We start from the raw sequence: 15249 nt of genomic DNA on the forward strand, positions 1-15249 counted from the left end.
CTGTCTCTGTCTCTCTCTCTCTCTCTCTCTCTCTCTGTCTCGTGTGTGTGTCTGTGTGTGTGTGTGTGTCTGTGTGTGTGTGTCTGTGTGTGTGTGTGGTGCTGGGGGTCAAATCCGGGACCTCAAATAAGCACTGAGTTATCCACCCACAACAAATAAGGGAGTTGTGTTTATTTGAGACAGGGTCTCACGTAGCCCAAGCTCACCTCAAACTTGCTGTGTAGCCAAGGATGACCTTGAACATCTGATCCTCCTGACTCCATCTCTGAAGTGTTGGATTCTTGAACCACACTCCGTTCATGTCATCCTGGGTTAAAACACAGGGTCTCGTGCACTTGCAGAAACACACTGCCATCTTAGTCACATTCTCAAACCCTACGTGTGGCCTTTGGCTGTGGACAGCAGAAGCCAAGTCTGCAGGCTGGCTTCCTCCCTATATCCAAACACTGGATCTGGGCCGCAACAGGGGCCTGTCTCTACAGCTCTCACTTCCAGCTTGTCGTCTCGCTCCCCTTTTCCCCTTACCTCTATGCCAGCTCTGTACAGAGCACAGTTCTGCCTCCTGGAAACTCTCTTGGAATGAATGCACCCACTCCTTTATAGTCTTTCCATGACTATAACAAAATAGCAGGGGGCTGGAGAGATGACTCAGTGGTTAAGAGCACTGGCTGTTGCTCTTCCAGAGGACCCAGGTTCAAGTCCCAGCACCCACATGGCAGCTCACAACTGTCTATAGCTCCAATTCCAGGGGATTGAACCCCCTTACACAAACGTACATGCAGGCAAAACACCAACGTACATAAAATAAAAATAAATATTTAAAAAAAAAACAAAATAGCAGAAGCAGGTTAACTTTATAAAGAAAAGAGATTTCTCATCTTGTTGTACAGCTGCAAAGGCATTGCACTGGCATCAGCTCAGTTCAGTTCTAGTGTTCCTTGTTCTACCCTGGCCACCCCCAAACCGAAGAGTACACTGTTCCCCAGTGTAGTGCATACTGCGCTGGTGGCCAAGTGAGGTGCTACAGCGATTTGGAACCTGCTCCACTCCAAATTCATACAGTCCTGGGATCCAGAAGAGACTGGCCAGGTTGGGTTTGGTGGACAGTCAGCTGCAGGCTGAAATCTAGGATGTGGGTCTGGGGTCTGGGCTTTCACGTGGGGCCAGCTGGCCTGGTTGAGCTGGGATTACTGAGCAGAACAATAGAGCTCAGAAGCCCCAGTGAGCAGGTTTCACAAGGGAGCAGGATCCGGTTTAGAGATGAGCTGCCAAGGATCTTCTGGAGCTTCCTGACCTAACCACAGCTCCCCCAGCCCCCACCCCACTTCTCAGTGCCTGGTGTCCTTTTCCTACACTTCTTAAGTTCTGCTCAAAGCATCTTTGTTTGAGGCTGCTCAGGTGCTGCCATGGCTCCGCCTTGGTCTTGTTAATTACCTGGGCCTCCACCTCCTCTGTCTTTTAAGTCCCCAGGCCCTCCCCTGACCCCAGTCTTCAGAGGACACCAGGCTTCAAGGGTGAGAGATGGGTCCAAGGGCTGCTAGGAAATGAAAGATAGGGCCCAGAGAGTGAGGCTCCAGGGTTCCTAATGAGGCCTAAGGTGCCTGGATCTCAGAGGCTGCAGAAGCTTGGTTAGAACTGGTCACGTGGAACCTAGGTACCCAAATGTGTGGAGCCTGGGTGTCAGGGACAGGGCTAGGACCAAGTGGAAACTAATGGTAGACAGAACTGCCAGAGGTGCCGAGAGGGGTTGGATGTGGCCGCTGGCCTAGAATGCTCCCTTCTGCTCCCCGTCCTCTCCAGACCAGAGTCCAAGCCTTGAGTAACATTACCTGTGCCCAGGCCAGCCCTGAAGATAGAATGAGGGGTGCTTCCCACCTCCAGATCCTGCTCCTGTTGGTGCTGGGTGAGTGGGGCAAGTGTCAGGGGTGTTGCCGCAGAGCATTGGCTGCAGGCTGCTTGCCTCACCTCTCCCTGAGCCTGGTGCCTCTAGAGCACCGTGGGGCATTCTGGTCTTTCTTCCAATGCATGGTGTCTCTCTGGCGCTGACCTCTCCAAATCTGAGTGTGCTGTACGTATATTGTGCTAATTCCCACTCCAACCTCCCCGTGCTCTGGGGAGGGTGGTAAAGGCTACCAATGGCACAGAAACTTGGCATGAGGTCAGTGTAATAAATATACTCTACCTTTTACCTAATCTCTGACCCGGGCTCTGTTACCTGGCACCAGATCCCTAATTTGGTTCCTTGCCTGCTTCCTCCTACAGGAGCCAGAATGCAGTGGTGTGCAGGTAAGGAAGCCTGGGTACCATCTCTTCCCCAGCTTGGCCCTATCCCCCTTCCTACAACTACTTCCAAGGCCCCGAGGCCCAGCCAACCCTCACTGCCCACTTGTCCTGTCGCAGCTTGTGGGCAGCCCCGTATGTCCAGCCGAATCGTGGGGGGCCGGGATGCTCGGGATGGAGAATGGCCATGGCAGACAAGCATTCAGCACCGTGGAGTCCATGTGTGTGGGGGGTCACTCATTGCACCCCAGTGGGTGCTGACAGCAGCTCACTGCTTCCCCAGGTCAGCAGGCACTCTCTATTCCAGCTCCATAAAAAAAAAAAAAAAAAAAAAAAAAAAAAAAGGCCTGGGGGAAAGTGGAGGTGTGGCCTAGGGAGGTGTGGGCGGTGCTGGCTCCCGACAGGCTCCAGGGCCCACACACGGTCAGCAGCCCCCATGTCTATTCTGCAGATGGACACTGCCATCAGAGTACAGCGTGCTCCTGGGAGCACTGAGTCTGGGTGTCACATCATCCCCGGAGCTCTTGGTTCCTGTATTGCGGGTGCTGCTGCCCCCTGACTTCTCTGAGGACGAGGCCCGTGGTGACCTGGCACTGCTGCAACTGCGACACCCGGTGTCCCTGAGTGCCCGAATCCAGCCTGTCTGCCTGCCTGCACCAGGATCCCATCCACCACCAGGGGCTCCATGCTGGGTCACTGGCTGGGGTAGCCTCAATCCAGGAGGTAAAATTCATAGTCAGGCTATGGGAACTGGGGGGCACCCCATTCTCCTGCAGCTCTGACTGTGAATCCTGGTCCCACTGTAGGACCCCAGCCATGTATGGGAACTCAAATTTCCCTCCACTCCGACTCAAGGAGTGCTGGCTGGCAAGTCAGCCCCTCCCACTGTCTTTTCCCGCTGAACCCACTTCAAGCCATGCTGTCTCCTGATTCTCAGATCTCTCCCTCTTCTCTCAGTGCCACTCCCAGAGGGGCGACCCTTACAAGGAGTGAGGGTGCCACTACTGGACTCTCGCTCCTGTGACCGCCTCTACCACGTGGGTGCCAATGTGCCCCAGGGTGAGCGCATAGTGCTACCAGGGAACCTGTGTGCTGGCTACCGCAGGGGCCATAAGGATGCCTGCCAGGTGTGTCTGTAACCCACACCCTCTGGAGTCGGTTTCCCGGTCTCTTACCTCCCTAGAACCCAGGACCCAGGAGGTTGCAGACTCCCAGCCTAGGGCTGCCACCCCCAGAGAACTGGACCTAGAAGGGTGGCCCTGAAAAGCTGGAGGAGGGCTGTGACCTGAGCTCACCTTTTTTCTGCAGGGTGACTCTGGAGGACCCCTGACCTGTATGGAGTCTGGCCGCTGGGTCCTAGTGGGTGTGGTGAGCTGGGGTAAGGGCTGTGCCTTGCCCAACCGTCCAGGTGTCTATACCAATGTGGCCAAGTACAGTACCTGGATCCGGGCTCACATGAGCCTCTGATACTGGCGGATTCGATAATGCGAATCTGGAGCTTCCTGGCCCATCCTACACTGAGGCTGAGATGCTGAGTCCGTCTGCCCATCCCCCTGCCTCCTCTCTTCCCTGAGGCACGGTCTTCTGTCACTGGGAATTTTCTGAGTTCCCGCAGCTTCTCTTCTGCTCTCTCCTTTCGGCATTTCCTTCTTTCGGCTTTAGAGAAGGGAGACCAGCTGGTGGTTCGTCTGACCTGTGTGCCCTTTGTTTCCCTGGAGAAGTCAGACAGATTCAAAGCATAAGAGGGACTCAGCACCAGAGAGAATCTCCATTGTCAGGCATTGCGAGTAGCACAAGGCAGTGACAGCCAGCAGGAGAGAGAAATCTGTAATCACCATCCTGCCGACACTCAGGAGACTGGATACAAATTTCCCCCGTCTTCTTAATCTCTTAGCTTCACACTGGGAAAGCCCTCAACAGAGAACTCAACTGAGCCACCCACGCTTTTGATCCACGGATTTTTGATTTAATAAATTTATGTTGTTTTAAGCTGCTACCTTTGTGGCAATTTGTTACATGGCCATAAAATCTAGTCTACATAGGTTTCTCCCCACTGTGATGCAGACATAAAATCTAGTCTACATAGGTTTCTCCCCACTGTGATGCAGACATGCCAGAGGGAAGCATACCCGCCCTCTGTGCTCCAGGAAGCCCAGGAATACTCACACCAATAGACAGGTCAGCTCCTGGAGCATCAGGAAGAAGAGAAACAGAAAGAGATCCGGAGAATTTCAAAGCCTTCTCTGAGGAGCTAACAATGAGGAGGCAGAAAATGTGGTAGAGAATGATCAAAGGCCTGAATGTGTCTATTTCTTCCCCTCTCCTTCCTCTCCCCTGTCTCCTCCTGTGCCAGGAATCCAGAGGACAGTGCTAGGTAGATCAGGAAAGGCTGCAGAGGGGCAGAGCTCAAGGTTGCTCTTCCTGCCCAAGGCTAAGAGCAGTCCACTCTGGAATAGAACTGGTCCATCTTTAGCAGGATGGCAGGGACAAGGGTGCCCAGGACAGGACATCCTACAAATGGCTATGTGCATACCTATGGCAGGACCCTGGAGCTCCTGCTGGGAAGATGCTGACTGCTCACAATGTCACTGTGAGGGCAACACCCAACTCCCTTCTCCATTACCTACCACCACCATCATCCTTGCCTAGAGCCAGCCAACCCTGCAGGAAGCCTAAGATGGCAGCACCTGAGGCAACACTGTAATGAGAACAACCTCAGGGCTAGGGCTTGCATAATATAAATCACAAACCCTATCCAGACAGCCCGGTATTCCTAAGGTCTGACCAGGTCGCCAGAGAGATTGTGGAAGCAGAGAACTAGGCAGGGATCAGTTAATGACACCCTTGCTCCTTGTGATGTGTGCTTGAATGAGGGGAGGGAGGGGCTCCCTGTACCACTTCGTCAAAGACTTGGTTTTCCTGTTTGCCAAGTGAGAAATATGGTGCCCAGAGCCACAACGGAGGCCAGTTACAGCTGGCAGGGTGGCAGAGCAGTTATTCTACCTCTGCAGTCTGCTTTTCAGAGTGTCCCATTGCTTTCTGCACTATATCTGGCCTCCTAGCCCACTCCTGGGTTGTCAGATCTCAGGTCCACACTGTCTGTTGGACCGTGTGTGACAGCAAAGTGGATCTAAGGCATGACCACCTGAAGCTCACAGTCGCAGCCTAGCCACCGGCCACTGCCCTTCCCTTCACGCCTGATGCACTAGTGGACAGGATGGGAGACTTGGGACTAGGTGACCGCAGTGAAGACCAATGAGGGATGTTGTGCATGAGGGAAAGAGATTTCAGAGGGCTCCTGAGGAGCCAGAGGCTTCTAGCTCAAATAACAATTGTCAGTCATACCTTAGCAATAGATACTGAGTGCAGAGGCTTGCGGAGGCTCCGTACCTACTACTTCTGAGAACGTAGCTCAGTTGGTATTGTGTTTGCCGGACCTGCATACATAAAGCCCTAGTTTTGATCTCCAGAACCCCATAAAACTGGGCATGATATATACCTCTATAATCCCAGCATTTGGGAGGTGGAGGCAGGAAGATCAGAAGTGCAAGGCCATCCTCAGCTACATAGAAAGTTCAAAGCCAGCCTCGGCTACCTGAGACCCTATCTCAAGACAAAAAGAAAAACTTCACAGACTTGTTATCTCCCTGAGTCCCTCTACTGAACCCAGAGCCTTGTACACGCTAGGCAAACACACAAACCCCAGTCCTATTCTCTCATATTAGAGAGAATTGACCCAGATGAGGTTAACTGCTCAAAGACGCAGGGTTCCCTGGGGAGCAAGCCTAGGCACAGTGTAATGGAGCTGAGCCTGCGGCACAGGGCACAGTGGCAACTGAACCAAGGCATGAGATGAGAGAGTGAAGACAGTTCAATGCTGGTAGCGGGCGGGAGCCCTGTGGAGCTCCCCTTACACAGTGTCTCACAGAAGGAAAGCAGAAAGGAGAATTTACTGGAGGACTCACCAGAGTTAACCCTAGAAGGACCTGGCATCACATGAAGAGTTTGAGATCTTCATGTGAACAGTTTGAGATCACGCTTTATAACCGCACTCCCTAAAGAAATTTTTTGAGAGCTGGGTGGTGGTGGTGAACACTTTTAATACTAGCACTTGGCAGGTAGAGGTAGGCAGACCTCTGTGAGTTCGAAGTCAGCCTGGTCTACAGAGCGAGTTCCAGGACAGCTAGGACTACACAGAAAAACCCTGTTTTCAAAAAACTAACAAATAAATAAGCAAACAAACAAAGAAGTAAATAAACAGAAGCCAGAGAACTAGCTCATTGGTTAAAATAGCCCATCTGTCATAAGACAGAGTTTGACTCCTAACAGCACAGCCGCCAGTCCACGAGCACCTGCAGCTCCAGCCACAGGAAACTCTTGGCCTCCCCAGGCACTGCGCTCACAAGCACACACCCCACACATATAATTTAAAATAATAAAAATGCTAAAGTAGGGTAGGAATGCCTCTATCAGAGAATTTAGTATTACAGAAGGATCATAGTGAGCAAAATTCACTCTAGACAGATGTGTGGTACACCTTTAATCCCAGGACTAGGTAGGTAGAGGCAGGCAGATCTCTGAGTTCAAGGCCAGCCTGGTCTACAGAGCAAGTACCAGGACAGCCAGAGCTACACAGAGAAACGCTGTTTTGAAAGTAAGGAAGTCCACATTTGCTATAAACACAATCAGTTAGCATTGAGTTCCTACCTACAATCTCAGACCCCGCCCACCCTCAAGGACCCTAGAGCTTCAAAGCTGTGTGGCGTTTAGGACCATCCAGATCACGGAGTCCCCTCCAAAAATAACCAACTAGGAGACTGAAGCCTGTATGTAAAAGCAAAAAGCCTTTATTCTCACACAAGTTTACAAACTCGGACTCTCCGTGTATCTAACATATTGGAATGATGGGAGAGACCCGGGCTCAGTTGGGGTTGGGTTTTTATAGTAGCAAAAGTGGGGGTGAGGGATTTCTAAGGTTCAGGACCCCTGATTGGCTGACATTGTCTAGGGGTGTCCTGGTGAAAAGTGATGGGTGTGTATTGGCAGGTGATTCTGTCTACAAGGGTTGGAACGTTAGGAATTTCCTTTGGATGATCTAGTCCTGGGTGGTGCCAGCTTATGGCTTTTCCTGGAGCCCTGTGCTGTCTGTTAGGGCAGCTGTGAGGCCTGGGGCCCACACCACTAGCCTTGTCTAATCCCAGGAAGTGTACCTGAGAAGAAGAAATAAAGTTTTTCTTTTTTTTTTTCTTTTTCTTTTTCTTTTTTTTTTTTTTGAGACAGGGTGCCTGTCCTGGAATTAACTCACGTAGACCAGGCTGGCCTTGAACTCACAGAGATCTGTGTGCCTCTGCTTCCTGAGTGCTGGGTGCCTCCACCAAGGAATAAAGATAATCTTATTTTATTTAGTATGTACACAGTGTCCTGCCTCCATGTATGCCTGCAGACCAGAGGAGGGCACCAGCTCTCACTGTAGATGGTTGTGAGCCACCATGTGGTTGCTGGGATTTGAACTCAGGACCTCTGGAAGAGCAGTCAGCATTATTAATCTCTGAGCCATCTCTCTAGCCCTGAAATGAAGATAATCTTAAGAGTCACTTGTGACCCTCTCTTTGGCTATCAGACTGTTAAAGCAATGGTCCCCAATTAATCAGAATTCTCCCAAGAATCTCACGTTGGAATAAGGAAAAGACTTGTCCTGAAACATGAAACAGCTCATCAACCCATCTTGTAGGAGAGACTGCAGCTGAAACAGTGGGAGTCAAAAGATGGGCCATACCTTGCCTAAAACAGCTCATCTCTTCCACTTCAGCTTCACCCCTGTCAAGAACTCCACCCAGCCTTGGGAGAGTTACTGGACCTCTCCCTCACACGGCCACACTAAATAAATCTGTCTTTGCTTTGTGCTTTCCACTGTTTGTTTGTGTAGCCATGGGCCAGCCATGATAAGCTAAATAGGAGCAGACCACCCAAAGGAAGTTCTTAAATTCCAACCAATCACCTGCCTGAGTAGGACTCAGCCATGATAAGTTTAATGAAGGCCTGAGTCTCAGTAGTTTACCCTGAAGCAATACCTGGTTGCAAGAAGAACCACAAACTGAGATTACCTGAGCATCACCCAGGAACAGACCATCCAAAGGAAATGCCTAACGTTCCAACCTCCGTAGATAGGATCACCTGCCAGCACACACTCACCAGGACACCCCTAGACAAATGTCAGCCAATCAGGGGTCCTGAACCTCAGAAACTCCCTCACCCCCACCTCTACTACTATAAAAACCCAACTCTAACGGAGTTCAGTGCTCTCTATTTATTCCAATACGTTGGATATGTGGAGAGACTGAGTTTGCAAGCTTGCATAAACTAAAGTCTCTTTGCTTTTACATACGGGACTCAGTCTCCTTGTTGGCTTTTGGGGGACTTTGCGGATTTGGGCATAACAGTTCGCTTGTTTGTCTTTCGACAGAGGGTTCCTCTGTGTAATGTCCTGGAACTCACTCGGTAGACCAGGCTGGCCTCAAACTCCCGAGTGCTGGGATTATTGTGATCAGGTAGGTGGCCAAGCCTAGCTAGTCGGGCTTTGACCTTAATAACCATAGCACCAGTCCTATAAAACCAGAAGCTTCTCTAGCTCCTAACAGGTCACAAAGCATGCCTGAATTGAGTTTAACAAACCCTTAGAGCCAAGCCTGAGGCTGGATGAGAGCAAGGTACAGTGGTAATAAGATCCAAAATTGGACATCTCAAAATGTGTGTAAAGTTACCCCCTCGCAACCCTTGCATGAGCTGGACCTTAAATAAATGTGGGCTAGAGATGATTAAGATGATTAATAAATGTGGGTTCAGTGATTAAGAGGCCTTATCTTGTCTTCCAGGGGCTAGCTAGGCTCCATTCCAGCACCCACGTAGCGGCTCCCAACCGGCTGTAACCCCAGTTTCAGACGACCCGACGCCCTCTGCTGGCCTCCCCAAGCATTGCATGTTACTGGTGCACAGCCATAAATGCAGATAAATCACTAATAAAAATTTGTTTTTAGGACCGATGCACTTGAATCGTTCTCCCTGATTCTCTCTCTACACTCCAAAGCAAGCCGCGCTTACGCCTCAGACCCATGAGCCAGCAATACTAGCGTCTCAGCCTTTGCCCAGCGGTAAGTCTAGAGACACCGAGATGGCGGCCACGCACAGCAACCGCTTCCGGAACGCGTAAGATGGCGGGGACGGCATGGGAGGGGCTGCGGGCACGAAGGGGGCGGGGCGGGCGGGGCCGCGCGGAGCACGCCGGGCCGCGCTTGGGCTGCCGGGAAGGGGCGGAGCGTGGCCGCGCCGGCGCGTCGAGCCAGAAGCAGCCGCCGGGATGGTGAGCGGGCGCGGGGGGGAGGGGCGCGGGGCCGGGGGCGGCGGGGGCGCCGGGGCCAGGCCGGGGGCCGCGGGCTGGCGTTGACGCGGGCCCGCCATCCTCAGGACGTGTTTCTCATGATCCGGCGCCACAAGACCACCATCTTCACGGACGCCAAGGAGTCGAGTACCGTGTTCGAGCTGAAGCGCATCGTTGAGGGCATCCTCAAGCGGCCGCCGGATGAGCAGCGGCTGTACAAGGTGCGACGAGCGGGCGTGGCGGTTGCGCGCGTGGGGGCCAGGCAGGACGCCCGACAAGGGGGGTCCCAGATCGTGCGGTGTGGCCGGCGGCAATCGGGTCCCGGGCCTGCCGCCCCGCCCTGCCAGGCGGCCTTGCTCAACGGTTGGGGAAACCGAGGCCTCGGTGGTCTTCTGCAGCCGAACGAAGGTCGTGGCAGAGCCAGGATTTGAACCACAGCGTGCCTGATCTTCGGCTTGCGGGAAGTCCACTGGAATCCCACCACCGGAGGGTGGGGTGGAACTCGATGAACGCGAGTATTGTCTGGAAGATAGGTCAGGATCCCACCAGTGCTTCACCTAACTAGTGTTTATCCTTGTCAGTCTGCTGATGGTCTTAGAACCACCTCTCATTCAAGCACACCATTTTCTTGGGAAGCCAGCTCCAGTTTTCAGTAAGCCAGGCTATGGAGTTGGATCCTCATGCTCAATGTCCATCCAGAAGCATGATGTCAATCAGTCACCTAAGTGCATTGAGCTAATTCTGGCAGTAAATGGGAGCTGACCTTTTACTCCAGCTTAAAGCTTGCTTCCTATCTCTGAAGGACTTTCTAGGCCTCTCTAAGTTATTGAAACTTCCGATTGTCCTGTGAGTTGAATATTCCAGAACACCCTCCCCCCCCTTTTTTTGTTGTTTTTATTTTTGAGACCGGCTTTTTCTGTAGCTTTGGAGCCTGCCCTGGAACTAGCGCTTGTAGACCAGGCTGGCCCCGAACTCACAGAGATCCGCCTGCCCCCCCCCCCACCCAAGTGCTGGGATTAAAGGTGTGTGCCACCACCACCATCCAGCTGAAAACAAATTATGGGTTTTTGGTTGATTGGTTGGTTTGGGTTTTTTCGAGGCAGGGTTTCTCTGTAGCTTTGAAGCCTATCCCGAAACCAGCTCTATTAGACCAGGCTGGCATCGCACTCAGAGATCTGCCTGCCTCTGCCCGGTGCTGGGATGCTGGGATTGAAGGTGTGCGCTGCCACCACCACCCAGCACAAAACACCCATTTTAAGGTGAAGGTTGATTAGAAAAACAAAAACAAACTGAGTAGTAGTCAGAGACTCAGCTCTGTTTAGTGCTAACATAGCCTGCATGAAGCCTTAGGTTAAATCATCAGCCTGGAAAAATTGGGAAATAATCCATTTTGGGAGGTAGAGGCAGGAAGAGCATAAAATGTATGAGATCTTATCTCAAAAAAAAAAAAAAGCACCCAGCTACCTTTTTGAGATAGATTTACCTAGAGAGCTTGGAAAAGCCAGAACCCAGAGCCTTTGTGGGTTTTATATTTGTGTGATACATGCCCACACACAGTCCAGGTGCTTGCAGAGGCCAGAAGACATCAGATTCCATTGAACTGAACTTGTGAGCCAATCTATAGGTGCTGGAAAATCAACTTGGGATTCTCTGCCAGAACTTGTAACTGCTATGAGCTCCACCATTCCAGGCAGATTTGGAAATTCTTGGCTATAGCTCTAGAATGTGTGCTTTACTTAGGGATGACTCCTCAACATAGTTGCTGACATGCTGGGCAGAAGGCTCTCTTGGGACTTGTCCCTTTTAGAACCTCTTTCCCAAACCTGCTTCTCTCTTCAGGATGACCAGCTCCTTGACGATGGAAAAACTCTGGGCGAGTGTGGCTTCACTAGCCAGACAGCACGGCCACAGGCCCCAGCCACAGTGGGCCTGGCCTTTCGAGCAGGTAAGATGGCTAACCTGGATAGCAGCTAGCAGTCTGGTAACACCCAAAGAAGGGACTTTGGGAAGCCTCTAGTTCCTCAAAGCTTTGAGGGAATATCTACCCAGTCCACAAAGAGCATGAGGTATTTGTTTCCTTATTAAAAAGCAAAGCTTGGGGACTGATAATATATTTCAGCAATTAAGATCACTGGCTGTTCTTCCAGGGGACTTGGGTTTTATTCCTAGCACCCACATGGCAGCTCAGAACTGTTTCCAGTTCCAGTGGATCTGAAGCACCAGGCATGCATATGGAGCAGACAGGCTTACATTCAGACAAAACACCTGTCCACATAAATAATTTTAGAAAAATTGAAACACACAGGGACTTGGGAGGCAGAGGCAGGTGGATCTCTTTGAGTTCAAGGCCAGCCTGGTCTCCAGAGCGAGTTCCAGTACAAAACCCTATAGGGGATGGGGGGATGAAACACAGGAGATATGGAAATTAAAGATGACTTTCAGATTCCTAGTACCAGCACATTTACAAGATTTATTGACTACTTGGCCCTGTACGTTATATTGATCATCCCACCTCATCTTTTTTTTTGGGGGGGGGGGGGGTTTCTCTGTGTGGCCTTGACTGTCCTGGAACTTGCTCTATAGACCAATCTGGCCTTGAACTCGTACCCATCTGCTTTGGCTTCCCAAGTGCTTAGATTAAAAGGTGTGGACCACCATGCCCAGAAGAAATGTGCCAGATTTTAAGGAGTAGTGAGCTGGGGTAGTTAGAGCACGTGTTATAGATCATGTGTCAGACTGGTGGTACCTGCCTTTAATCCCAGGCAGAGGCCAGCCTGGTCTACAGAGAGTTCCAGGACAGCCAGGGCTTGTAGAGACCCTACCTAGGGAGCAGGAAGCGATTTAATAATTTTATTGTCTCTTGGAATTTAAACAAGGATCACAGGGCTTGTTTTTAAGCTGTGGACCCAGGGACCCTATGGACAAGAAAATGTGAAGAAATGGCTCGGCAAATTAAGAACAGGTCTTGCCAGGGACCTGATTTGAGTTCCCAGTATTCACAGCTCACCACTACCCATAACTCCAGTTCCAGAAAATCCAATTCCTTTGACGTTCATAGGCACAAGCCATAGACACAGAGGAAAATCTTTGAACGTGACAGGAAGTAACTTTTTTAACTTGAAAAACAAAATAGAACCAAAGGCTAAGACGGGAAGTGTGTAGTTCTCATTACACTTCTTAGTCTTTATCACGCATAGCCAGTTGCACTCTTGTACCACCTAGCTTGTAGTTCCCGTGTCCACAGAGCACCGAGGCAGGGCCTGCCTTAAGTGCCCCATATTATAAGAATCTGCCCTGAGATAACTGCCTGTTAAGTAACATTGGTGGGGGCACTTACAGGGCTGGTGAAGATCCACAGGCCAGATGTCAAATGAGCTTCACTTTTCAGTGGGCTCATAAGGCTGAAAACACAACTTGTCTGCTTTTTAAGCTAAGGCCAGGTTGTATTGTCTCAAATCACCCTTTTTCTTCAAGCAAAACCTGTTACCCTGAAGGCAAACCTTGCCCTAGAAGACATTGCTAGCCCTATTTTAAAGTTATATCAAAGCTAAGAGAAGGGACTTTTTTTTTTTTAATGTAACTCCTGATATGGCTCTGGATATGGAGGCAACTCTGGACCAAAAGGCTCTGTATTACCCTCTGGCAAATAGAATGTGTTGTGACAGGATGTTCAGGGTTGTATACCTCACAAATTGCAGAAACTTCTAGAAGCAGCTGTCAGCATTGGGTTTTTGGACCTAATTAGGTACTATCCCTCTCTCTTCACTCAGTGTCCATGCTGAAGGATAAAGCAAGCTTCTCCCTAACACTAATATTAGGGATTTTTTTAATAAAGATTTTATGTATACAGCGTTCTGTCTGCATACATGCCTTCAGGCCAGAAGAGTGCACCAGATCTCATTACAGATGATTCTGAGCCACCACGTGGTTGCTGGGAATTGAACTCAGGACCTTTGGAAGAACCACTGAGCCATCTCTCCAGCCTTTTTAACTAGACCCATATCAAGAATGAGGGAAATAATCAACTATCATTGAAAGTTTGTAGCAATAGATGATAGATCTGTCTCCCCAGGGACACAGGGTTTGCGTAATTCTGGCTGCCCTCAAATTCAACTGGCGTTTTGTGTCCAGAATGGTTTACTGTGCACGCTGTTCTTACAGAGCACCTGGGTTCAAGCAGTCACATGCTAGCAATGTCAGCATCCTTTAATTCCTGGTAGCAGTCCCAGCTCTTCCCTACCTCCTTACCTAGTTTATAACAACAAAAGTATCTCCAGACATGCATGAACAACTCATCGGTTGAAAATTGAGAGCCAGATCAAAAGTTTCTAGGTTGGTATAAGCCCAGGAGAGAAGATGTGTGGTATAAAGGTTCGTTTGTTTTGTGCGGAGTCAACAGTAGGCACTAAAAATAGGGCTAAGGAGCTGAGAGTAGTACTTGCCTGACAGCATGAAGCTGAGAGTCTGATCCCAGCACTGCATTTAAAAAAAAAAAAAAAATCAGGTAATCCCAGCATTTCAAGTCTAAATTAGCAAGTTTGAAGGCAGTCTGGGACATGTGACCCTGCCTCAAAAATAAGCAATTAAAGCCAGTGGTAATATTTAAATTCCCAAGGCTCAATACTCTGAGGTAACATTTCAATTGAATCCCACTGTGAATACCCAACTTTAGGACCCAAAAGTGCAAAGGCTGCCTTGAGTCACAAAGAAGTTGGTGTGGTGTCTTTGAAAACAAGTGTTTTTGCTTGTATCAATGTATTGTGCCTGCCTGGTGCTCTCATGTCAAGAGGGTTGTCAGATCTCCTGAAAACCAGCTTAGGCAGTCGGTGAGCCGCCATGTCCCAGGTCCCCTGCAAGAGCAACATGCACTCTGGTTGCTTTGTTTTCACTGAAACAGAGTTTATGTTATCAACCCTGGCTGTCCTTGAACTCATCAAGTCTCTCGAAGGTCTGCTTGCCTCTGCCTCCCACGTGCTGGAATTAACAGTGTACACCACCATGCCCAATGCAACACATACTCTCAAGCACCGAGTCCTCTCTCTGCCCAGCTCAATATATATAATTGATACAAGTAAGTCTTAAGCAAAGAAAATAGTCTTGGGATTTTCAGTCATTTGGTGGCCAAGGAATTGAGATGCTGGTGGAAGGTAATGGCAATTTGGGGACAGAAGGTAGACAGACACTGACCTAGTGGGGTCAGTGGTAAAATTGGGCCTCTGGGGATAGAAGACTTTGTTGGTATTGAGAGGTGCTTGCATAAAAGACCATCCTTCCAAGTGAAAAGAAACAAGGCATCTTACGCTCTTCTTCCCTTCCACAGATGATGCCTTTGAAGCACTGCGCATTGAGCCCTTCTCCAGCCCTCCAGAGCTTCCAGATGTGATGAAGCCACAGGATTCTGGAGGCAGTGCCAATGAACAAGCTGTGCAGTGAGGGCCCCAGCCCCCCACCCCAAAGACCCATTCCCTCAATAAAGATGATTTGGCTGTCCACCTGGCTGCTGACTTTGTTCCCTCTTACATTATAGGTTCTACTTGCTCACTCAAGCTTACAAGGCTATCCTGTATTGTAGTCTCTGTGGCTCAGGTCCCATA

General features: G+C 50.2%; 2 protein-coding genes and 1 long non-coding RNA gene across 3 annotated transcripts; 2 read left to right on the plus strand and 1 right to left on the minus strand.

Moving 5' to 3' along the window:
• Window positions 1-205: 205 nt before the first annotated feature.
• LOC125401856 (uncharacterized) lies at window positions 206-3843 on the minus strand. Its single transcript, XR_015003500.2, has 2 exons — window positions 3720-3843; window positions 206-307 (listed from the first exon to the last, which is right to left on the minus strand). It is a non-coding gene; the product is annotated as an uncharacterized LOC125401856 (long non-coding RNA).
• Prss33 (serine protease 33) lies at window positions 1858-3747 on the plus strand. Its single transcript, XM_048436315.1, has 5 exons — window positions 1858-1925; window positions 2369-2563; window positions 2732-3003; window positions 3238-3407; window positions 3589-3747. Exons 1-5 carry the CDS (start codon window positions 1858-1860, stop codon window positions 3745-3747), a joined length of 864 nt encoding a protein of 287 aa, XP_048292272.1.
• Window positions 3844-9523: 5680 nt separating the features above from the next.
• Window positions 9524-15147, plus strand: Elob (elongin B). Its single transcript, XM_085694695.1, has 4 exons — window positions 9524-9637; window positions 9742-9876; window positions 11495-11600; window positions 14976-15147. Exons 1-4 carry the CDS (start codon window positions 9635-9637, stop codon window positions 15086-15088), a joined length of 357 nt encoding a protein of 118 aa, XP_085550821.1. The 5' UTR covers window positions 9524-9634; the 3' UTR covers window positions 15089-15147.
• Window positions 15148-15249: the final 102 nt, after the last annotated feature.

This window comes from Myodes glareolus, chromosome 9 (assembly GCF_982192425.1).
Source record: "Myodes glareolus chromosome 9, mMyoGla1.1, whole genome shotgun sequence".
NCBI classification, from domain to species: Eukaryota; Metazoa; Chordata; class Mammalia; order Rodentia; family Cricetidae; genus Myodes; species Myodes glareolus.